The sequence below is a fragment of the Leiobunum rupestre genome, chromosome 8 (genome assembly GCF_980474605.1).
Source record: "Leiobunum rupestre chromosome 8, qqLeiRupe1.1.hap1, whole genome shotgun sequence".
Taxonomy (NCBI): Eukaryota; Metazoa; Arthropoda; class Arachnida; order Opiliones; family Sclerosomatidae; genus Leiobunum; species Leiobunum rupestre.
Window position 1 is genome coordinate 38,555,789 of NC_143391.1, and position 27,322 is coordinate 38,583,110.

The window sequence follows — 27,322 nt, forward strand, 5'->3', positions numbered from 1 at the left end:
TAATAATGAGATATTAAGTATAATAGCCAAATATGGATCACAATTATTTTAAGTTAACAGCTTTGAAAAAACCTACTAAGGCGCAGCAAAAAATTTTACACTTACTAAACACACAGTATTTTCCCATTTTACAAAATAACTATTTAAATCAAAGCTCAAATCAAATCGCCGTTAAAGTTAAAAGTTTTAAAGCTATCCCGCCATTTGACCTAAGCCTAGATCGAATCACCGTTTATTGAATAATATCGGCGTGACGTAGTCGACGTCACCCATGCTTTTTCCTATAGATAAAAACTGCCCTCAAAATGGCGGCCATAGCGATACTACTCTATTGTCGCCAGGAGTCGCAGATTTTTGCCTCTAGATGGCAACAGCAAGGACAGCTAGCGTTTTACCAGGATGCGATCCCCACTTTTTCCACCCACCCCATCCACCCGTCGGGGGAGACTCCTTTCACGAGAGAGGTACGAGCTCGCTTTGCCATTTCGTATCCTTTAGCTATTATCCTTGGCTCTACGTCTGATAAACCAAAGATAATTTAAACTCGTACCCTAGATTCGAAATCACTCTCTCGCGCGTTGCCGATAGTGTTTACCCACTTCCCGCCGGAGCTCAGAAAAAATTCGCTCCATGGTTGGCGCCTTACCGCAACCGATGGAGCCCGATTTTTCTGAGGTCACGTGCCGGAAAAGGGTAAACGCTTCGTAACAAAACCGTCAATGGGAAAGCTCTCAGTATTCGAATCTAGAGTACGAGTTTAAATTATCTTTGGATAAACCGACGGCCACTATTTTAGTAAAAAACCGGTTTGAACAACCAAGGCTTAGGAGCTAAAATGAACTACAATATAGTGTCAAGTTCTGTTAATGTAATTAATTTGCAAATTAACGAAATTCTCGGAGACTCACGTTCAAAATAAATTTGCATTGTCAAATAAAAGAAGCAAGTTTATTGGAAAAAATAGTTGAAATTCATTTTGAGATTTTCTGGCGCATCTACAAGGTTGGAGTCTTGGCAGATTCTTTTGAGCCTAGGCCTAACTCTTCTTGGCTTGATATGGGTTTTAATAACGCTGGTGGAATATCCCACTTCGACGACTTGTTCCATTTTCGGAAAGCGATCACTTATTGGTCATTTTCCCCAACCTTTTATTTTTCTAAATTACTCATAATTTAACTTCATCCGCACAAACCGAGCGAGTTTATAAATTTCAATAAAGCTACATTGGGCTGACTAAAATTCCGACGCAAAAAATTCCTTCTCAATTTAGAGGTTTTCCATTGGCTTAAATAAATATGTTACTAGCCAATAGTGTGACTCCCAAAATTACTAGGATGAATAAAAAGGTTAAAATCTAACGTAGTCCACCTTTTTACTTTTACGTGGTGAAACAAACCGTTAGTGAAGATTTTTGAATGGAATAAAGGTACAGTGGCATACTTATGAGTAATTATGTTACATATGCTATCAGGATGAACGTATATAGGTTATTGAGAATATAGTAGTCTACTTTCAGTACTTGTTACTACCTAAGGTCCTTTCTCAAACGGAAACCGTCCATTTTCCCAAAAGCTTAATTTAACGATTTAATTAATTTAATTAAGCGTAAATAGATGCTCAATTATTGTGTCAAAAATATTTAGAAACAAGTCCCCGGTAGATGACGGTACTGTTTCAATTTAAATTGGCTACGTAATGCATCTTGTTCCTGTAGACACGTTCTTACTCGGGCAACATAAATACTTTCTTGGTTAAAAGTTTGTATTTCTGATATTACGTAAAATACTACGTCAAACGGGACGATATCTCTAAGAGATGATCCAATGGCATTTAATTGTTACGTATCCATTCTGTTGTAATTGTCAGACTATGGAGGAATTAAACAATTTAGTGTAAATGAAAGGTCACAATATCATATCATGAAGTCACGAGAGCCGACGCGTACTACACGACTAGTCCATTAAATGTGATTAAATTTCGTGGGAGGGGGGTGGAGTTCCCATACAGTAGCAAAAGAGCCACCACAGTTCCTGTGGGGGGGAGGGGTGATATGCGTGCCATGCAACTGGTCGATTTCCACTCCAAGTAATTTATAAAAGCTCTATGGACTACATTTCCAGAGAGGGCAACAGTGCAGTTTGGAGAATTCCTTTGTTACATCTGTCGTTCTCAGTTGCCTCGATAAGTTCTCGGTCACTATATGTAATACCGTAAGTCCATAACATATTATCATGAATGTGCCTTTTTAGTAATATTTTACCTTATTATCGAATGATTTATTTTTCAATGAGTGTTAAGAAAATAATTAGATTTCGTGAGAGAATATATTTCAATTGACACGAAGGGTTTGAGTAAGTATAAAGATTTAATTGTTAAATTAAAAAAATAAAAATTTTGAATCATGATTGTTGGACATTCGAAAACATATTTTCCAACCAGTAATAACGTCCCTCTCTCGGCTGCACAGGTGGCGTGACCGACGTTAGATTTGGCGGAAGTACTTTGTAGTAATTCCTGGTAATTGTCTTTTCCTTATAAAAACGCAACATGGTAATAATGTCGTCCGTATTCTGAAGACAGAATGTCTTCAAAGGAAAATATTTAATATTAAGGACGATTTTCGTGAAGGAGGAAATAATAACCACTATTTAGGTTCCTTATATTATTTGGGATGTTGATTTATTTATTGTGGCCTTGCTACTTATAGCTCAGATCAAGAATATATTTGTGAAATATTTCGGATTGCAAAACTTTGATAAGGTGGCCCCAATTTTTTCACATTCAAAGTTCTGGACATTTTTAGATATTATCCCTGATTTTAAAGTTCAATAAGCCAATATTAGGCAACAGATCTCCAAATAAAACAAATTAACGACTTTTGCAATATACGCTACCAAATGTTTATTCAACTACCTACCTATGATTCGTTTGTACCTAAAGAATTCATTTGTGCCTTATATTTTAGTAAGATAATCAATTTGTTTATTTTTCAGATAAAATGAAATTCCCGGACTTTTCCGTGACATTTTGAGGCCTAATTTCAAATTCCAGACACATGTGTGACGTTTTAGATTGACTTTCAAATTTCTTTACTTCCAAATTCCCTGATTTTAACGTGGCTTTTTATGCCTACTTTGAAACAGAGCCGTCGAGAGAGAAACGATAATTCCGGGCCCAAAACAGAGATCCGTTATTACTGGAAATAAGTTTACATTTACAGGATATTTCACTTCTACAACAGGACCCCATAGAGGCTGCACTGGTAATTTTTACCGTCCGGGTCATTCCATGACAAAACGACCTAGTTTTTTTTAATTTTAACACCCGACCCCTTTCGATTTCGCCAAAATTTTGTATACAAGGTTTTTTGGGCCTAGGAAAACGATGTTGACAGTTTCATAACGATCGGTTTAGCCGTTTACGAGATACAGCATACGCGTTTTTTCAAAAGTTCACCTTGACCCCCTAAATGTTTTCTAGTATATCTTATGACATAATTATCGCAAAATCACATGTAATACCTCATTTTAAAGACAATGCGCACCCTAATATGAATATTTAATCAGAGTTGTCATTTGACGTAAATGTCATTAAAATCTGGGCCTTTAAATAATTTGACCTTTGACATTGCCCAGACACCTCAGTCGTAGGTCAACGATTTTAGCATTTTTAAAATTCCCACTATCGAATACATAATAATCACTCAAAATCTCAAAGTAATATTTGTAGTTTTCGAGATATTAATTTTTGAAATTTACCCCACCACACACAAAATGAAATACCAAAACCATTTATTTTTATAGTTTACACACCAATTAATTTTTTATTTACACAAAACAGCTTAAACTTCTTTATACATGGAAAAGGCTTTGGTAATTTTATTTTTATCGTGTTCTTTGATTTGATAGCCTTTCGAATTTGGTAAACCTACAAGAATTTCAATTGCACATAGAACATTTTCACTTGACACCCAACTGCTATCGATCCTTCTGGGCCATGTGTATTTGTCCGAAATACCAGGGGGACGCAAAAAGTTTACAAAGAAGTCTCCAAACTCTTCTGATACTTCCTCAATTAATCCAACGTAAAGTTGGCCTTTGTAGACGCTGGCTACCAAATTTCCCACTTTAAAGTTTTCAGCCTCTTGATTTCGAGTATCTGACAATTCTAAAGTCGAAACCTTAACTGTGGTTAGCGAATCGTTTAACGATTTCGGAACGAATTTATGAAACCCTCGAGTTCCTTTTACTGTTATGGCTTTAGAAAACCTTTCTTTTAAAAGTTCCTTTTGTCGCTCAATTTCTTCGTTTTTAACATAGATGAACTTGATATTTTCGAAGTTTGATAGGCAGAAATTAAACATATCTGTTGGAGTCAAAATCTGTCCAGTCACTGGTCGCTGAAGACTGACTCTTGCTGTTTTACGCTTCACTGTTCCGCCAATTCCGTCACAAGGTCCCTTGCCATGAGATGTGGCAAAAAAATGCCATTCAGCGTCCAAACCAAAATCTTGTTTGTGGCAACAGAGATTAGAAAAGTTGTATTTGTTTTTATACTGTCCAGCACATCCATCCGTAAAATAAATTAGCTTTCTAACATTAGGAACATGTGTTTTTATATTTGGAATTAGATAAGTTAAAAAACTGTGAACAGTATTGGTTGTACGTGTTCTGGTATCACTGATAATACAAAAATTTAAGTGGTTAAGTTCTCCGTTTTCGACTACAGTGAAGTAGATTACGAAGGGATGCACTGTCGCTTGAGAATTGTCCCAATGGAACCCTTGTGCTTCGTCTTGAATTACGAAGGAATAGTTCTCCGCAAAATCACCGAGAACAATTACGTCACCAGGTTTTAGAGTTTTTTTGAGGTTTTTAAGATAATTAGATTGCGACTTAGATGTGTAATGATGACGCGTTAGTTCAAGTAGTTTAATGGCCAAAGAGTCGAAAAAGTTTTCAACACTCTCGCTCAAGGTCATGAGCTTTGTGCTGTTAGTTGTCACCCATTGCATGAACTTTATATTTTCAAAATCTTCTAAAAGGTTCGTTAAATATTCATTTTCAAGTAGACCATTTTTCCCAGGACAGTCCTTGCACACCCTCATCATACAATTCCTGTTTTGAGTGTCACACACGGTGAGCGCCATGAAATCGATATCACATTTTAAAGCACAAGGAGACGGTAGAGCTGATATCATTAGCTTGACATTTTGGTGATAGGTGCAGACACACACTGAATGTGTACCTGACGAACCTGCTAATACACACCAAGGTGGTCGTAGATAACAAAATGACGAAAATCCTAACGTCAAATCATGCTCTTCCTTGAATTTGTTATAGAGCTCTCTCAGGTTTAGCAGTACAAGCCTCTTTTGATGATGTTCTTTTTGACCTGTCTCGTGGTTTCTAACTGACACAAACTCCTTTTGTCCAGGTGTCATACGACTGTTATCGTCATTTTCGTAAAATTCAACGACCTTTGATTTAACGTCTTCGGTCAATATTAATCCCTTCGATTGTTTCTCTGGTAGCGAAAGAATTCCTTGACTAGATTTAAGATTCCTGCTTCGTTTGACCATGTATTCTGGTGCTCCAAATTCCTCCATTGTGCGTTGTATTCCAAATGGTGACAAGGTCAGGATCTGAAGCTTTTCGCCGTATGATGTCTTGGAGTTATTGAATTTCTCTCTCAGTTCGTTCAAAATATTCTCATATAATCGATGTTCTTCGAGCTTTCTAAAAACATCGTCCGTAACCATATTATCGTCTGTTTCATCAAGAGAAATTTCCATTGACTCTTCTAATTTGCGTTTCAATGAATTGTTCACAGCGTTTAACTTAGTCCTGCTTAGAATTGTTTTTTGGCGAGATGACAAACCTTCTGTACAAAAGTTAAAAAATATATGTATTTATATATGTATACATATATAAATTCTTTCAAATTGAATATATTTCTTACTTCTTTTAACAGGAGATTCTCCCAAGTTTATTAGAGTTTCGTTAACTGCCACTAAAGCTATAGCTTTGTCGTCTTGCGTCGCATCTCCCGATGAACAAGGTTGACTAAATGAAAAAGAATCGCTTTCTTGTGATTCTTGTGCAGTGTGAACTTCTGAAACGTCCAACTGTATTTGGAGTTCATCCTTTACTTTTTTTCCAGCAGACATAAAACACTGGATGCACAACTTATTTCCAGCGATAACTTCAATTCCTCGTAACTTTAATTTTTTGAACAAATCCAATGAAATAGTTTTTAGTCCACTCTTTCTTTCAGCGTCGTGAGTCCCAAAAGGATTCATACACTTCTTTTGACTCGTTGAATACCTTTTCATAAAAAGTTCTTCATGGTGACGACATATGTTTCTTATTTTGGACATAGGTATAGCTGTTCGGCTGCTAAGAACTAATTTGTCATCCTCGGACAGATGGTTGTTGATACCAACTGTTTTCGAAAGTGTTTGCAAATGACATTTACTACTGTCTCTCCAAAACGAACAATTTCGATCCATTTCAGGGCTTTGTTCGAGAATATACAGTTAAATAAATTCTATTTCACTACTCAATTATCGCTGTTAATATATTTAACTACTCAATTATAACTTTTATATATTAAAAAGATATTAAAACATTTTTACGTTATTAAAAACGTAATCGATATGACTAAGAGCAATATTGGGTTTTCTTGAGATATCTAGCACATTTCCATTTTAGGGTGCAGTAAGATACGCTACAATAATATTGAACGCCAGACTATTTTAAGGACAAGCAATTTAGTGATGTCTTCTGTCTACAGATAACATGCAAAACTAAAAATAATATGTAAATAACTCAACTTAATTTAAGAATTAGTGTATTTGATATTCTAAACTCAAAATTACCAAAATAATAATATTTTTAATTTATTTAGTAGGTCAACTAGTTTCGTGTATAAAATAGCATTTTCATTAATTTGAGGGGTAAATTTCAAAAATTAATATCTCGAAAACTACAAATATTACTTTGAGATTTTCAGTGATTATTATGTATTCGATAGTGGGAATTTTAAAAATGCTAAAATCGTTGACCTACGACTGAGGTGTCTAGGCAAGGTCAAAGGTCAAATTATTTAAAGGCCCAGATTTTAATGACATTTACGTCAAATGACAACTCTGATTAAATATTCATATTAGGGTGCGCATTGTCTTTAAAATGAGGTATTACATGTGATTTTGCGATAATTATGTCTTAAGATATAGTAGAAAACATTTAGGGGGTCAAGGCGTACTTTTGAAAAAACGCGTATGCTGTATCTCGTAAACGGCTGAACCGATCGTTATGAAACTGTCAAAATCGTTTTCCTAGGCCCAAAAAACCCTGTATACAAAATTTGGGCAAAATCGAAAGGGGTCGGGTGTTCTGTGGCAGGCGTTTTGTCATGGAATGACCCGTCCCTTAAATCGTCAATTTAATTTACGTTCTTGACTCGTTTCGAATTATGTAATTCCCTCGCGACTTCAACGTGTGCAGACTATATCTATAATTGAAATGGCTAGTGAAGTCGAAATACCGTAATAGAAAACCTCTAGATAATATTTTATGGAAACATCTATTCTCTGACCCCTGACAATTAATACGAAAATGATTTGATTCTATGTCCAAATTTAGATTCAAACTGGAATCAAGACAACTCAAGTTTGAATCCAATTCTGTTTTAATCAAATAATTTTCATCAAATCGGAATAGAGTGGAATTTAATTCATTAAAATGGGATCAATTACAATTTTCGTTCAAACTCGAATTACGATCTGCAAAATTATAGATGGAATTTTGAAATCAAATGCGTTCCACCATTTTCGAACCCTGTGTCAAATGGAATCCTAGAAGACCTTTGAAGTCCCTTTTTTAAGTTCAATTTCTATAAATTTTAGTAGATATTTAAGGAATTTAAAAGTCAACCTCTAAACGTTTTCGCTAATTTAAAATTTTTGCGAATACCTGGCCTACCTCCTGGCGCGTTGTTGGATTTTTGGGTTTTCCCGGGCAAACTTATTCGAAGTATAGAGAAGCGAATTGTAAGGAGCGCGAGTACCTGAGCAAGTGTCCGTCCCTTCTTCTGGTGTTTTGCCAGGGTGAATCTTCGTAACGGTAGGCTTTTCGGATAAGAGGAGCGCAGGAGCAGCTGAGCTTGTTTCCCATCGCTGCCTCGAGTCCGACTCTCGCCGGTTCGACCACGGTCCGGTGCTCCTGGACGTCGCCGCTGCGGGGCTATCGGCCTCCCGCCGAATCGGCCACTGCCCATCTAGACTCGCCGCCGCTCGTCCTTCTCCGCTCGGACTGACCACTCGCGGCGGCTGACCAGCGCGCCTCCTCGGCGCCGGAAGACCGATTCCATTTTCCTCGGCTCAGCCCTGAAAACGTCGTGGACATTCCCAGCGCCGGACAAACGCGGCACCAACTGAAAAGACAACAAACATCCTCCGTTGTATTTATTTTTTTCACAAATGCCGCGCGATCATTTCAAAATCGCCGAATCAAACCTATCTCGAGAAAAAGCCGAGAATTCGCGCGCCTCGAAAAATAATATCGATCTTAGCAACTGTCCATGCTAGACGGTCAGCTTCGGAAACGGAACCGTAGAGAGTTCGTTTCGCTTTTTATTGGGCTATTAGTCCGCCTGATAACCGTACGGGTCATTCGACAACAAAGCGAACCCGGGTAACCGCTACCGTAAGTCGATAATCGCGTTTCCCGTAATTGCTAAAATAAACGTCAATTTTTAGCAAGACTGCGGAATATATCATTCGGCCTAATACGCGCTCTTTCCCTCGTCGTAATAGTAAGGATGTCCGAAGAAACGTGCCATCTAGGAGCAACAAACACGATCAGAACGCAGCTAGCCTTTAAACACGCTAACGCAGTGTTGCGTACAAATTTCATTGGACGAGCCTTTAAGCTGAACGTTTTACGGAAAGGGGGAAGACAATTTCCGAATTTTCCCCTTCCGACGGCAGCAGGCGCTAAAGCGTCTAACCAATGAAAACTGTACACAAGAAAATGAAAGACTTGTGTGGGGTGCTGTGTTTGTTGCTCCTAGGTGCCAAGGTGTAGCACCGACGCCTGATCGTTTCGTTTTTAAGTTTCGGATATTTATCGCTTGAGGTAGTCAACTTCGTGGGTATGAAGTCAATTTTACTTCACTACATACATAGAAATTATTTCGCCTAACTGTATAATATATAACATGATATAATATGTATAATATATAAAATGATATAATATGTATAATATATAACATGATATAATATGTATAATATATAACATGATATAATATGTATAATATATAACATGATATAATATGTATAATATATAACATGATATAATATGTATAATATATAACATGATATAATATGTATAATATATAACATGATATAATATGTATAATATATAACATGATATAATACCTATAATATTTAACATGATATAATACATATAATATATAACATTATATAATATTATAATATATAACATGATATAATTTTATAATATATAACATGATATGATATGTATAATATATACAATGATATAATAGGTATAATATATAACATGATATAATATTATAATATATAACATGATATAATATGTAAAATATATACAATGATATAATATGTATAATATATACAATGATATAATATGTATAATATATACAATGATATAATATGTATAATATATACAATGATATAATATGTATAATATATACAATGATATAATATGTATAATATATAACATGATATAATATGTATAATATATAAAATGATATAATATGTATAATATATAACATGATATAATATGTATAATATATAACATGATATAATATGTATAATATATAACATGATATAATATGTATAATATATAACATGATATAATACCTATAATATTTAACATTATATAATACATATAATATATAACATTATATAATATTATAATATATAACGTGATATAATATTATAATATATAACGTGATATAATATTATAATATATAACATGATATAATTTTATAATATATAACATGATATGATATGTATAATATATACAATGATATAATAGGTATAATATATAACATGATATAATATTATAATATATAACATGATATAATATGTAAAATATATACAATGATATAATATGTATAATATATACAATGATATAATATGTAAAATATATACAATGATATAATATGTATAATATATACAATGATATAATATGTATAATATATACAATGATATAATATGTATAATATATACAATGATATAATATGTATAATATATACAATGATATAATATGTATAATATATACAATGATATAATATGTATAATATATACAATGATATAATATGTATAATATATACAATGATATAATATGTATGATATATACAATGATATAATATGTATAATATATACAATGATATAATATGTATAATATATACAATGATATAATATGTATAATATATACAATGATATAATATGTATAATATATACAATGATATAATATGTATAATATATACAATGATATAATATGTATAATATATACAATGATATAATATGTATAATATATACAATGATATAATATGTATAATATATACAATGATATAATATGTATAATATATACAATGATATAATATGTATAATATATACAATGATATAATATGTATAATATATACAATGATATAATATGTATAATATATACAATGATATAATATGTATAATATATACAATGATATAATATGTATAATATATACAATGATATAATATGTATAATATATACAATGATATAATATGTATAATATATACAATGATATAATATGTATAATATATACAATGATATAATATGTATAATATATACAATGATATAATATGTATAATATATACAATGATATAATATGAATAATATATAACATGATTTATAATTACAGATCATTACCTTGCTTAATTGCAATATGAGTGTCCCAACACGCTCACACGTGTTAGCCTTAGTAATCTCTCAATAATTTGGAATGGTGTCCAAACAACCATCATAGATGCCCTCAGTACTCTTCCGTTTGTTAAAGGTGCAATTTTCAATTAAGAGCACGACAGATAAAAATCATCTCGCAACTTACGGACTTTGAATTTAGCCGTTAGTTGTAAAATCTTTTAAAACAGGGTTGCCATGACCTTTTTAATGTAGAAGCGGATGTTATTACGAATGACGGTGGTTGAGGTACTTACTTTAAATTCAATATTTAAGTGGGAAAATATTTTTATGAAAATACTAATTTTTTTTACAAAGCCCTTCCAAGCTCTTACTTCATATTAGTGGCATACAATAACTTTTAGCACACTCTAATTTATTAATATTTCTTACAGATCACTTTATTTAACGGATTACATATCTAGCGGAGGCCGAACAACCACCGCCTTTGGTAGTGGTCGAAGGTAACAGTGATTTCGAGTATACGTCAATTTCGGTTGAGTCAACCCAAACCTAAAAAAGGATCATTTTGTTTCGGTTGATAAGCAAAACACCGGACAACCCAATATAAAATATCACAAAATTGGTAAAGATACGAGATCTTGATAAGCGCGAACGGAGGAAAAGCGTCTCCTAGCTGAGGTCACTTGATAGAATAAAACCAAACCACGGTTACCGCCGCGCCGGCCACTGCAGAATCCCTAATCAGATCGATCGAACTTACGTTTTCGCAGCGCGCTCACTTGCCAGCCGATCATACGCTTTGGCGGAGAGTGAGGGAGCTAACCTCGTAACTAGCTACCTAAGTAACGTAACAACCGTAAGTAGGACATTCGCACACTTGTCGGGTGTAAGCTAGTAATACTTGGAAGAGCAGCGTCAAGGTCGGCCCCCAAGCTAGTCCGTTTACCTAATGTAATAAAACTCTAAACGGGGGCCACAAAGCTGCTGTAAATTCTGTAAAAGTCTAAATGACAGCCTCTAAATTTTGTAAAAGTCTAAATGGCAGCCTCTAAATTTTGTAAAAGTCTAAATGACAGCCTCTAAATTTTGTAAAAGTCTAAATGGCAGCCTCTAAATTTTGTAAAAGTCTAAATGACAGCCTCTAAATTTTGTAAAAGTCTAAATGACAGCCTCTAAATTTTGTAAAAGTCTAAATGACAGCCTCTAAATGTTGTAAAAGTCTAAATGGCAGCCTCTAAATTTTGTAAAAGTCTAAATGGCAGCCTCTAAATTTTGTAAAAGTCTAAATGGCAGCCTCTAAATTTTGTAAAAGTCTAAAAAGGATCTTCCAAGTTTGAGCATTATCTTCTGTAAATTTTGTAAAATTCTAAAGGGAATCCTCCAAGTTAGAACATTATCTTCTATAAATTTTGTAAAAGTCTAAATATCCTCCAAGTTAGAACATTATCTTCTGTAAATTTTGTAAAAGTCTAAAACGGACCCTCCAAGTTTAAACATTATCTTCTATAAATTTTGTAAAAGTCTAAAAAGGATCCTCCAAGTTAGAACATTTTTTCTATAAATTTTGTAAAAGTCTAATTATCCTCCAAGTTTGAACATAATCTTCTGTAAATTTTGTAAAAGTCTAAAACGGACCCTCCAAGTTTGAAGTATATAAGCTAGATCATTTGTACATTTATTTTTTTCCGTATTGGTCAGCAAATTCAATAATTAATTATTTTTCCGAAAGCACTATTTTTATTTTTATCATTTTAAATTTTGCACAATCTCGAACTCACGCGATCGAAAGAGATTGCATTCCCGGAAGTCACTACCGTGTGGGGCTATTTCTTAGAAATTTACCAATAGTGTCGCACCTATTCTATATTACGCTATTTATGTTTTCTGTCATATCATACGTATCACGAGGGTTGTAGTAGAAATTCACCAATAGTGTCGCATATATTCACTATTACATTACTTATGCTAGCTGCCATATCATTTGGATAACGATCGGGGATATAGAAGAAATTAACCAATAGTGTGCAATTATTTTATATTTCGTTACTTATGCTAGCTCAAGGTTCGTAAAAAAGGGAACAATAAGGTTGCCTCGATCACATGGTTTTTTTTATCAAAATATTACGGCTTTTGCGTTGCTAGGTAAAATCGTGACGTCAGCCAGATGAGATCATATTGAAAATCAACGGAGGCTCATCTGGGTGACGTCACCAATTTTAACTCGTACAGAAATTTTTTCAAACATCTTTTTGATCGAGACCCCCTTGATGCTAGCTGCCATGTCATTTGGACTACGAGGGACGTAGAAGAAATTAGCCAATAGTGTCGCACTTATTCAATATTACGTTACTTATGCTAGCTGCCATATCATTTGGATCACGAGGGATATAGAAGAAATTAACCAATAGTGTGCAATTATTTAGAAGAAATTTCCCACTACTATCACACTGGTATCCCGTTATACTTATTGTTATTACGTTACTTAGGCGAGCTGTCATATCATTTTGGATCACAGTCAGCGCGCTGTTTCTGAAACAAATCGTGGGCCATTTCATACCTAAAGTAGATAGAAAAAGGTGGTATACCATCTTCCCCAGCAGTAAATACAATTACCCAGTACATGGTAGCGAGAGAGACGGCAGAGTGAAACCACCCGATTTTCAATTACATATTCATACTTTCCCCTCGTAAGTAACAGAAGCCTCCCGTAAACCTCCCCTTTTTCCTCCTAAAAAAAGGGTTACTTATTTGTATGAAAATCTACAATGTGCAAGCAGAGGTCTCCGCTCGCTTTCCTTTGGATCGATTAAAGAGGCGGCGAGGTCGCGGTAGCCTCTACTGGCTGATGTAGGGGTATACACACGCCAACCAAACTTTTACTCCATATTCTATTCCAGGGAAATCTTCTCTATATACAGCTTGGAGGTTTTTTCTTCGCTTCCCGTCTCCTGTTGTATATAAATGTATATAGAATTTCAAATAAGGGTTTGAAATGAATAATAAATTTAATATTGATCGTGGGATACGAGTCGATTACTAGTTTGATTGATAGAGTAAGCGGTATAAAGATATACAAAAAAGGGGTTATATGGTTTTAGAACGCGCTGTGCCGAGGGTATTAACCATCGTGGCTGGATTACGAAATTTCTACTTTCTACATTGTATCATAAGTAACGTATTAAGGGGAAGTATGACATTTCATATTCAACCAAGGATATTTTTTAACGAAAATGACTGGACCCAATGTTCAAATTTGGATCCAAATTGAATCCAGTTTAAATATAATTCTGTATGGGTCAAATAATTTTGAACATAGTTGAATTTCGTACATTGTACACTCTAAGAAATTACCGTAACTGAACAGTAATTTCACCGTAAAATTTATAGTAAAATGACCGTATCAATTTTTGCCGTAAAATCAACGGTTTAATTACTGTTATTTATTTAACGGTAAGTTCACATGGAAATTAACAGTGAAAATACCGTTATTTATCCATCGGTAAGTTCACATTAAAATTAACGGTTAAATTGTTGTAATTTTTTTACGGTTATTTCATATTTAAATTAACGGTTAAATATTTATTACCGTAAAACTAAACGTAAGAATGCAATATTTTTTACAGTAACAAAAGACTAAATAAAAATGTGAAACGTAGTTTATTTAAAAAATTGGCTTTAACGTCAAATAGATGACCAAATTTAATTCAAACATGAACTCGTCGTGAATCCAGGGGCGTAGCGGAAACTCTCTTTTTAGGGGAAAATTTAAATATTGTCAAGGGATGGGTAAAATCTTATAGATGTTCAAAGAGGCTCAAGAAGGGGTTTACAATTTAGTACAGTCAGTGGCGCAGCTAGAAAAATTGTGTCTCAATGCAAAATTTATAAATGGGCCCCCTCTATTATCTGGGCCCTAAATGTAAAAATGGGCCCCTTTTTATAACGCGGGCCCCAAAAAAATGTAAGAATGGGTCCACTTCTATAACGTGGGCCCAAAAGCAAAATGCAAAAATTAGGCAATTCCGTAAGGTGGACAAAAAGCAAAATGAAAAAAATTGGCCCTTTTCTATGAGGTGTGCTCTAAAGCAAAATTGCTTAATGGGCCATCACATATAAGGTTCGTCTTAAAGCAATATGGAAAAATGGGCCCTCTTATATGAAGTGGGCCCCACAGCCAAATGGATTAATGGGCCTCTTCTATAATTTGGGCCGCAATGCACTGCACTGGCCTAGTTACGCCACTGAGCACCCAAGGAGTTTGAACATGGAAACCACACCGTTCTGTGTGTCACTAAATAACCGTTTTAAAATTGTAAACGCTACGACATTTTCACTGTTTTAAAAACAGTAACCATTTTACTTCATGCCCAGTTTGCTTTAAAGCAAACTGGGCATGAAGTAAAATGGTTACTGTTTATAAAAGTGCGTAAGGACGGAAAAATAAACAAATTCTTTCAACTTTGTTCCAGTGGTCTGTTGTATTAATGCCAGTCATGGTATATATATAAAATAGAGAGCCCCCAAAGAGCCATTTATGCTAAAGAATTAAAACGCAACATCATAATAGTGATGGTTTTAGTTAGATAGATTTTCGGTTCCAAACATGATATTTCCTTTCAATTGAAAGCAGTTTGTGATGTAATCGTTTTAATCTTGAGAACATGCCTATCTAAGGTTATTTTCCAACGCTCAGATTCTAAGCAGACTGTTGTGTTGGCAGATATGAGGTAAAAGTACATAGCTTAAATGTGCGAAGTACAGCGGGATACACATGGTTTTAAATAAATGTGTACTTGTCTAAGTATGTCGCATTTGATTCTAATGCGTGAAATTCCCCAGCAGAATAAAATAAGCCCATGGAATCTAAACTCTCGAAATTTACGGTTTAATTGCATTGTTCTGGTGGGAGAATGAAATTTAACAACATGATCACTGTAAAATTAAATTGATTTTCACCGTCAAATTAACATTTTATAAACCGATTTTTAACAGTAATTATTCTATTATTTTAACTTTTTCTCTGTTGTAAATTTTACGGTAACATAGCATTGAATTATAATGGAAATTATAATTTTTTTTAAGGGTGAAATTACTGGCAGCTCGTTGCCAGTAATTTGACCGTTAAAATTACGGTAATTTCTTACAGTGATAATTGTATCAAATAGCACACTTTTTTTATTGCAATTTTCGACCAAAGTTGAATTTGGATCTACCAATTTTTTGACAATAAAATTCGATCAACCATTTTCGCTAATGACCACATAAATCATTTTGTGGCTAAGTACTGACAACTCCCGCCGAGTTGTTAACAAGGCTTAATTCGGGTTAGCAGAAAATATGTAGACGAAATTAAAGCATTTGTTTCCGTGATACTCGGAAGATAATCTTTGGAACTGCCATGTAACTATACCGAGCAGTAGTTTTGCCCACGCAGAGCCTACAGAGTGACGTGTTTTCTCTTCCGAAACTTCTGATTTCACAATATACGATAGACTATTCTAAATTGTAAAGTGTCTTACTTACAAGGATGGCGTTAAGAGTAGATGGGACCGGCTATAGCCTACGTTTGTTTTCACTAAAGGGCCCACAAATCGATTTGAGGGGCCTCTTTCGGGGCCTCCTCAAGTCGATATATACATTTGCAAAATTCAATTTTTAAGTCACGATTGAGAAAAATCTCCTGGCGCCAGCCCTGCGTACTTTTGGATATTTTGTTACTTTTTGCAGCCCTGGATTAACCATTAGGCAAAAAAAACAAATGCTTAGGGAATCAAGAAATATAGAAATTAGGGGCACCATAGAAATTTTATTCATTAGGAAAAACTAGAAAATGTGATAATGATACAAAGGAACTAAAACTAGTGTTGTAAGTCGGAAAATTTTCCGCGGAAAATTACCGAGGCCTTTTTTCCGGAAAATTTTCCGTATTTTTCCGAAAAATATTAAAAACGTTTTCATTCCATGATTTTTCTAATATATTGTTTGCAAATTTAAATAAAGCGGCATTTTCACCTCATTTTTTCTAATCTAAAAGTAAAACTAAACCTATAGACTAGTTTAAACTGGTTGAAATGTAACACTATTAATGTTTTGTAGTATGTTTACTGATATTAGTCATTTTAAATCGATAAAGAGTTTAAAACATTAAAAACCCTTGAAAAGTAATTTATGTTTAAATTTTTTATTTTTCTGGAAATTTTTCCGCATTTTATTTTTCCGGAAAATTAACAGCCCTAACTAAAACTAAATAAAAAATAACTATATCAGTATAATTATAGTATAATTATATAATATTTATAATAATATACTCCTTTGAAGCGTCTACTGACATCGGCAATTCGCCAAAGCGATTACCTCCATAAATATATTGAATACCGCAGGCCTGGTGGCGGCGAGGGGCTAACCACTCTTAGAAAGTCTGTACACCGGATTACGCAAAAATAACTCAAACTCGCAGACGTTCCAAACCTCCCTGTACCCAATGGCTGATGCATAAAGACCACGGGACTAACAAATCGGAACGAACACGAAACCCCTCCCCCCGGTTCCGAAACACACAGGCCTTCTGGTACTCCCCCGCACGATCCCCCCCTCCGAAATTTGCGGCTTCAAGAGAGAACATTTTCGGGTGTATTGCGTGTTGGGACAAACACGGTCCAACTCTCAGGGGCGACAGATTTTGAGCATTTTTACCTCTCCGAGGGGACTATGTCCCCTAGGAGGGGCTATACAATCACCGTGTCTGTCTGTGGGTCTGTCTGTCAGGCCTGCGAACGCGTTCGCATTTTCGGTGCAAAGTGTAATCACTGCGTGCGCAGTTTCTCGAGATCTCTGCGTTCGCAGTTTCTCGAAGGGTTGGCAAAACCACCGTGTGACGGTGAGCGTTAACGGAATCATTTGCGGTTTGGTTTGTATGGTGTTTTTTCGCTCACCGTCGTGACGGTTCGGTGTATTACGTTTTTGTAATGTTTATGCGTGAGTGTTGAGTTTGTTGTGTTTGTGTTCTGATGGTTGTGCATGTTGAGACTGTTGTGTTTGTATGGGCGTTTTCTCTCCAACTTCTTCCTAATGACTTTGGGACGGACCGAGTGTTGAGTGTAATGCTACCTCTCAACGTCCAATGGCAGGGTTTCCACCATTTGTACACGGTATTCGTCGTAGTATCAATTTGCAATCGCATCGGGCGGGTTTCGAACCCGAGACCGCCTGCTTGACAGGCGGACGTTCTACCACAGAACCACCGACACTTGTTACGCTTTATTGAAAATTAGACCTTCAGCTTTATCGGAAGCGTATTTAATAGAGTACGAAATTTTGGTTTAATTGAAATAGAATTGAAATTGAAATTATTGCATCGAAGAAATTCTAATTTAGCGTTTCTCTATTGATTAAAAACAAATGCGCCACCCAGGTTTCGAACCCAGGCCATTCGGCTTGGCAGTCGAGCGCTCTACCACAGAACCACCGATGGCTGCTTAGGTTCACTGAAATTAAGACACGTATCGTAAGCATAATAGGTAATAAAGTCTTTTTTTATTAATGAATTTATGAAGGCCTAATCTGGTTTTTTTACGAATGAAATTTTAAAGGTTAAATCTTGTTTTAGCGCAGTCAGCCGAGATTAGAGGGTTAAAGGGTAGACCCTGTAGGTGGTCCACTTTGTTAGTTTTTTTGTTATTTATTTACGGGTATTCTTAACGACCTATATATAGTTGTGTTAATTCAAAGGAGATAATTTAACGTTAATTGCTTTAAGAGCTGGCGGTTAGTCAAGTGGCTCTCTGTGCTTTGTTGATGGTAAGGTTTTTGCTTCTTGTAAATATATTTGGTGTGGATATTTGGATATCTACGATTTCTAACGCAGTCAATGATTTCCTGGGTGTGCGAGTCATTATATGATATTGGAAATTGGACGGCATTGGTCTTTTTCATGCGGTATGTGTCACAACGTCAACTGGATGTCTACGAGCGTTGAAATAAAATGAGCGTTAAAGATGCGGCAAGTATTTCGTAAGCGAGAAAAATACAAATACCATCTGTAGGTATTTCTTTCATTAAAATTTGCTTAGTATTATATTCAACTGATAAACATGTACTGTAAAAAGGGTTAAATTCAATTGTGCATTGTTTTAGTAAGTCTAACTCGCTGTTGTAACTACTTAATTTATAATATTCTGATTGTTTCGTCTCAATTATTAAAATGAAAATTAAAATTTGAACCGAGAATACGTTTTTCGTAAATAACTATGAATTGCGGAGATATCTTTGGGGGTCGTGTCGAGAAATTAATACCACTAGAGACCATTCTTCCGAGGAGAGGTATATTTTGGCATGCCAACTTGTTAGAAACTGACATTTGCGTCACTTTAGAAAAATTTTAATAGAAAAACTAACAAGATGTCACGGACATTTAAGTACACACAATCCCACTGATGTATTAACTTAATAAACCCAAGAGGAATGTTATCGGAAAAGAATTATTCGAGTTACCTGGTTTTGAAAATAAGGTGGCGAAACGCGAACACTTTAATGTAAATTAATTTAAAAAAAAAACCAAGATTTTCGAGTTACCTGGTTTTGGAAATAAGGTCGCGAACAAGTTTTTCGAATTAACTGGTTTTGGAAATAAGGTGGCGAAACGCGAACACGTTCATTTAAATTAATTTGTATAAAAACCAAGCCTTTCGAGTAACCTGGTTTTGGAAATAAGATAGCGAAACGCAAACACGCTCGCGGAAACACGTTCATTTAATTTATTTTTTTATAAAAAGGTGGTGAACAAGTTTTTCGAGTTACCTGGTTTTGGAAATAAGGTAGCGAAACGCGAACGAGTTAGATGGCACCTGTATCAATTGGCACGAAATTCAAATATGACAATAGTGCCTACGCGGGTGGTGGGGTACATTTAATTGAAAATCGACCAAAAACACTAAAGTGGGCAAATGCCCCATTTCTCGGGCTCCGATCCCAAAACTACGAAAATCCCGTCGAGGCTATAATAGTGCCTACCGATTGAGATATCAATCGCCTTTGTACCACTAATGTACCGCGAGCAATCGTGTGTACGGCAGCGGCAGCGGCTATACAGTAGGTGATCGTAATACACACAAATCCCTAAGGATTGTGTGTAAAAACCAAATCGGAAATCGAAGCCGACTCGATGCGAAAACGCAAATCGTAGCGTACGCAAAAAATGCCACGCGACGCTCTCGCCCGTAATGCGCGCGCGAAAAGCATCAGAAAATCGAGAAATAAGTCGCCAAAATCGGTTGACGAACCTACCTACCTACCTACCTACCACCCAACCAACAGCTTTTTATTGTATAGATGCCCATTGGTCGACTTTTCGGTCGGCCAAATGAGCATACCATATGGCCGACTACTAATTTGGCCTACTACTCTTTTAGCCGAAATTCTGGTCAGCCAAATGAGCAGCCCATTTGACCGACTGCTGATTTGTCCAACTACTCATATGACCGACTGCTCGTTTGGCCGACTACTCGTTTGGCCGACTACTCATTTGACCAACTGCTCATTTGACCGACTGCTCATTTATGGGTCAGGGTGTGCAATAACTGGTGGCTTTACCGGGGATTTGGGGTCCGGCTCTTGTAACCCATAAGGGCGGTGTCGCACTGGGAGATGTTAGCTCTGATCAAATGGTCCTATCTCCACCTCCGACTTCGGTCAGGTAGGGGCTAGATACTGGGCTTCGGCTCAGGCTAACGGAGAGGGTCCAGGCAACCTGGCCGCCTCGGCGGATTGGGTAGCCTGCTGTGGGGCGGCGGGCCTCCGTATGAGGGCACGGCGGTCCTGTTTCCCGGCCTTTTGGAGTCCCACCGGGATCTCCGTTGCCAGCTGTGCCGGGTTACTAGGACTGCTGTGTGCCCGTCGTCCCCTTTAGGAGCTCTCTCCAAAGGGCTTAGCTCTCTACCTCCGTAGGTGGGGTGCCGGCTGGCGTTGCTATAGCACCCACTCTCTATCCCACAGCTGTGCGCGAAGTGGGGGCTGGTCAAACCATTGCTGCGCCTTTTGTCGGGATGAGTGGCTTGCGTCGAGGGTGAGACCATCAGTAGTGGGGTTCTCCTACCCATGCTGGCTTTGTCACCTGTCCGGGCTTGTGGACGCTGGCGAATTGCATTCTGATGAGACCACCGGTGTAGTAGGCTTTTTGATTCACTTGGAGCACCGGTATATAAATTTCTGACCACATGCTCATTTGAACGACTGCTCATTTCACCGACTCTTATTGCCTGTACTTCTCTATGTCTTTAGCAGTTGGTCAAATGAGTAGTCGAAAAAATGAGCAGTCGGTCAAATGCACTGTCCATTTGGCCGACTGTCCATTTGTCCGATTTCTCAGTCGGCCAAATATTTCTTCTTACTGATCTAACATTGTACATAAAAATAGTGGGTAACACTAAATCATAAGTCTAATAATTCGGTAACCAGCGCCTCGGTGTCAGACAGTCGAAATTCGTCAGCTTAGTTCAAAAATTGGGTACCTCAAAAAACGAAATTTGAGTAAAAAATTAATGAAATTTTAAAATATTTTACTACGAAGCGCTTTTTAAAAGAGGTAAAAATCTAAATTTTTAAACTATATTTTTAGTATTTGTTTTTTATATTTTTACAATAAACGAAGGTTGAAATACTCTCAAGAAACGCCAAAAAGTTGAGTTACCGAATTTTGGAACTAACGTTGCTAATAGACGTCATACCCAAAAGATAAAAAAAAAGCAAATTAAAAACAAATAAACACGCGCCAGTGCTGTGCGTCGGCATGGCTGCCAGACACTACAATGACGAGACAAAGAGCACGTATTAGGCCTAATGACTGGGTCCCAAGTACAGCCAAAATGCGCGGTCAATCTTGAAATGGCCCTCGTTAAAAATTGAACACGCTGAAGATAGGGAACTGACACGAAACGTAATTATAAACTTACGACTAAATTAAATGGCAAGCTTAGTCCTAGTTTTAAATGCAAAAACTCTTCGTTGAACGCGACGCCTTGTTTCCTCATTAGTCTTTCTTAAACTTAATCTTTCGTGGACATAAAATAAAATTTCTCTTCTTAAGAATTTCTTTTCTTCAAACAAAAATATAAAAATGAAGTTTTTGCTAAAGCCTCTTCCAATTGTAGTCATTTTAATTATATTTACCATTTTTGCATTGCATTTGAATCCGTTGTCAAAAGAAAAGTTAATTTGAGAATTTCAAACCAAGTTTTCAACTCGATTTTCGCGGTGCTATTCTAACATCTTTGCAATAATGGACTTTATAAGTATTTTGAAAGTGCTGATACGATTGCTTCAGCAACGGTTGAGCCGGTTACAATAGAACGTCTTTCAACGAATTTATCTCGCGGTTAGAAAGTGTAAATTAGGTTAATTAAGATAATACCTGTACACCTTCGTATCGCAAACAACGCTTTAGTGATTACGTGAGGGGACTTTTTAATTCCTTTCTCTATTGTTAATAACCTTGAACGGCACTTGGAACAGAAAAAAATGTCAAGATTGTAAAATATTTGAAAATGCCATAAGTAATATTATAATTATCAAAGACTATTTTTCGAGAATACATAGCTAGCACCAATTTGAGAGAAATTTAGGAATATAAAATTTGTATAGAATCGTTATTTTTATTTATCCGTAACAAAGATAAATATAACTTTTTAAATGTTGAAATATCGACATGAAGGAAAATAATTGAAATGATAAATAACGCCAAAAGTGAATAATCTATTTTTTAGATATAAGTAGCGCTTCCAGCGGCCACCTAATCAGCTCGTCCAATTAACAATTTTCAGATATCTGAAGATAATCAGTTAGTCAGATCAGTAATTTTTTTTATATTCCCTTACCCAGCAATCTGTTCTAAAATGTTATCTGATTAATTATCTCAAGAAAGCGATCTGATTTGACCTGCTATAATTATTTTGACTAAATTCAGTTAGCTGAAGAAATCTTGTGGAGAGCAAATAATAATAAATAGAAATTAAAATTTCAAAAGGAATTTAATCAGGGAAACTTATTTGAAATCTACTCACATTCTGTCGGTCGGTTTAATCAAATTATTTTCCGGTTTACATTTTGATCATAATAGATATATCTGATAATATCTGAACGTAAATGTAGACAATCTAATATCTGATTTGTCATAGTTTTTTTATCGGAGCAGATAAGCAACTGTTATCTGATAATATTGCTAATGTCATTCCATATTACACCGAGATAATATAGTTTAGAAATAGGTAGCTATCACCACACAGCGTAATTTTAACATTTTAATCCTAAGATGGATGGCAGTACATTTTCACTCATTTTATGGTATGCGGTTTGGCATGAAATTCGTGCCCATTGGATAGTGGTGGTGCAAGGAAAGTAGCCAAGCTAGAAATTTTTAAGGGACCCTCCAAATCCTAGCGAAAACTCTTTGAGATAACTTTGATATTCATTAAAAGTCTACCGAACCTTTTGGCAAGGAACGTAGAAACGGAAATTTTGGGGACGAAACTTAATATTTTGATAGCTTTAGGAAATTATAAAGGGGCCCCAAAATCTTTCTAAGGGACCTCCAAAAATAAAAAATAGGGTCCCAAAGTACTTCGCCTACCTGATCAAACCCTCCTGGCGCTGCCACTACCGTTGGAAAACTTTACGAGTAATATGTTTCTCATATACTTATGGTAGCGCGTGATAATTACCGGTGCCAAAATTAAAATCAAACTGGCGTCACTGAAACGTCTGGAAAATTCACCTTGAATTTATAAAAATTGTATTCCACGTTTCTCTTTTAATTTTTTTTTTCATTTCTTCAGTTTGGAAGATTAAGAAAATTGGTACGTTACTTAATGACGGGAGGAGTTGAAGTTACACGTCACAAATTGGGCCGTGGGGTTCAACGTAAATTGGCGCCAAGATCAACAAAGGCCACAAAAACTGACAAAACTCTCGAACATTGCTTCTCGAAAAAGGTATACGTTGGTTGAGGCTGACGTTTCGCGTGTTTTTTTTCTTCTCATTCTTAGCGTGGGAGTTTAGGCAACCCGAAGTATTTTTTTAATAATTCGTTTTAGCGTTGGTGTTAGCAGGGTTATAGTGTGTTAAAACTAAGCAAAAAAGTTGGCCAACGCCAAAATATAGTCCGGCGCTTAAGTCGACATCTACATAATTTGATAAAACACGCGAATAGATAGAATAGTCCATAATGAAAAGGGACTAAAAAGCTAAACCCTAAACAAATTTGAGGAATTAACAAACTTACAAATAACTCGTACCAATTGGTCCTCGCGTAAACATAAAGATGCGAATCTTGGACCAAATAGATCTTCGAGTAAAAAACTAAATAAAATAGCCAGAAATTCCAACGATAGACCGGTTTCGTCCTATTTGGGACTCATCAGTACCTTGCGGGAACCCTGGCAGTGGATTTACTTAACATCTACATATTTTGCCGAGAAGAGTGTAGTAATAATATTTTAATTTAATAATAATTTAATTTAATATCAATGCATTTCTTAATTTTAATTTAATAATAATTTAATTTAATATCAATGCATTTCTTAATTTTAATTTAATAATAATTTAATTTAATATCAATGCATTTCTTAATTTTAATTTAATAATAATTTAATTTAATATCAATGCATTTCTTAATTTTAATTTAATAATAATTTAATTCGTCATCTTTATTTCATATTAATTTAACATTAATTTAATTCTTCATCTTTAATTAATATTAATTGAACATTAATTTAATTCTTTATCTTTATTTAATATTAATTGAATATTATTCAATTCTTCATTATGATTTAATAGTGATTAATACTAATATTAATTATTCGTTTTAATTTAATAGTAATAAATTAATATTACTGCTTAATTTTAATTTATTAATAATTAATTAATATTAATTCTTCGTTTTAATTTAATAGTAATTAATTATTTTTTTTTAATTTCTAAAATTAAGCCTTTAAGTTTAACCTCCATCCACATTATATAGAGGGCTCCATAGTCCTAGAATAAACAGTTCTACCTTTTATCAATGGTGTCAACCAAAACGCAATTAATAAAATTAGTCTTTTTACCAGAGTATAATTCCTGCGCCATCTATGACGCGGCGGACTGAAAAGAACTGGTTTCGCTTCCCTCTAATATAACTACGGGATAGCGGTGATATTAATGGTTCTATGGCTACATTTCTCTCGTAACAAAAAAGACACGGCCCTCATTGAAGTCAACGCCATTAGAATTCAGGAAGAAAGCACGCTCTACGGGGGCAGCCATTGTGTGGGATTGTTCCGTGATATGACTGATTGTATTTGACACTTTTCGGCTCTTTAAAAAGTGTACAGTGAGTTTTAGAAAATGTGAGACCGTCATACGCAATTCCCTAATTACGTTTCACATAACTGTGTCAGTTAGATATCTTCCGCGTGTAAAATGTTAAGTTCTTTAATCCACACATATTTTTGGACTTCAGACTAATGACCATTAGGTCTAATACGCACTTTTTTCGCGTTTTAAATTGCATATATTTATCACTAGATGGATTTCTACGTCACTTCATACGTAGCTATCAGTATAATTATGTCGATTAACTGACAGACTTATGGAACGTAATTATAGACTTATGGTTTTAGCTACCACGCACTTTTTATCTCGTTTATATTAACCTTTTCAGTCAACTTAGGAGTGGCCTAGCGGCCATCGCGATAAACTCACTTTGCTACTCGATTTTCGTCTGCTAAGCAGACTTTTTGAGTTTTAAAATCGCAGACGAAAATTCAGCAGCTAATGTACTTCTCGTGTATCATATGGCAGTAGTCCTACCAACCGATTCTCAGATAACAGTTGCCTTATTCGACCACTAGAAGTGATTACGATAGACCAGATAACAGATTATGTATATTTACATTCGAATAGTTTAAGCCCGAAACTAATCAGAATTCATTCACCGACAAATTAAATCAAATATTTTATTATAAATTTGGTTTTGTGAGGGCCAAGTCATCATGCGACTTATAGCCCTCTTTTTACGAGTTTACAAATTAAGAGATTAGAGTTATTTGGTTAATTAAAAATTGTATTAGAAAAAAAACTTTACTTTGAAACATAGCCATAATTACATATCCCACGATCAAATTCCTTTGGAAAATTTTGTTCCTGTTTATTTGGATTTGCTTTCTACTAGATTATATATACTCAAGGTATTAGTCAGATAACCGCGTTCATCCAGCTCAGATTGGTTACTTGGGATAATGAATCAGATACAATTTGATATCAGAATTCTGGGTTAGTTTAATATCAAAGATTAACCAGATCTTTGCTGGTTTAAACGACACTGGATTAAACCAAGTAATTAAAAAAAACCATTCCAATGGTTTTTTAATAATTTGGTTTTTTTAATTAATTAAAAATTATTCTAAAATGTTTGTACATTTTCTTACCGAAATGATTACATTTCTAAAACATTTACAAGGTGACCACATTTACTATATTTTCAATACCATCCTCTAAATTCCATAGGTTTTCTCATGTAGTATATATAACCTGAAAACATTCCGTCGTCGTGTACCCTTCTTCGTCCTATATGCCACTTTATTTTATCTACGGTCTTCAACAAAGAGTCAAAGATGTAAACTAGAAATGATTTAAAAATTAAAGTGCAAGCCCCTTAAGTACAATGTAAATAAAACAAATTTTTTCAAAGAGATTTTGCATGGTTCAATCTAATAAATTTTGACTTTTGATATGGTTCAATCTAGGCATATTTTTTATTACTTATATCAATTTTAGTTGATTGGTAATATGTATGCACGGTTAAACAAAAGCGAAAAATACATTAAAAGTAAAATAAAGCAGTGTTTATAAAAAACCTGGTTTAAACCAAAAAAAATTTCACTTATAAACTAAACTATAACAATTAAATATCTAAATCCGTGGGACAGAGTAAATATTCGACTTAAAATATCGAATGACTTCGGAATATATAACGTAGGGCTAGCAGTGGCACCATCTCAATACTATTTAAAACGGAACAATTTTGTAATACACTAGAATATTTTGTAATAAGCGAGAATTGGTAACGCTAGAGGATGTCAAGAACGCATTTATGTAATCGAGAGCCATGCACGGCAACAGCAGTGCTATCACGGTTGTTTATATGTACATGTAGGCAGCATAAATGGTACCATTCATTTGGTATTTTCTAAATCACCAGCTAGAAGTTTTTTTTTTGTCTATAGTTAAGGTGATCAACGTGACGTTAAATGCTACGGCACCGTCAACAACGGGTTAAATTTTTGAACGCAACATTAGGGAGAGTATTGAGATTTTAAAAAAAGAAAAACAAAAAATGTATAATG

General features: G+C 35.0%; 1 protein-coding gene across 9 annotated transcripts in view; it reads right to left on the reverse strand.

Moving 5' to 3' along the window:
* The window catches only part of sif (guanine nucleotide exchange factor still life), a 165,027-nt gene that overhangs the window by 119,825 nt on the left and 17,880 nt on the right, over positions 1 to 27,322 (reverse strand). For all 9 annotated transcript variants that reach the window (XM_090156556.1, XM_090156550.1, XM_090156551.1 and 6 more), the window contains exon 2: positions 8,071 to 8,436. In XM_090156556.1, the coding sequence (XP_090012682.1) occupies positions 8,071 to 8,177 (107 nt within the window). In that variant the 5' untranslated portion in view covers positions 8,178 to 8,436. The remainder of the gene's footprint in view (positions 1 to 8,070; positions 8,437 to 27,322) is intronic.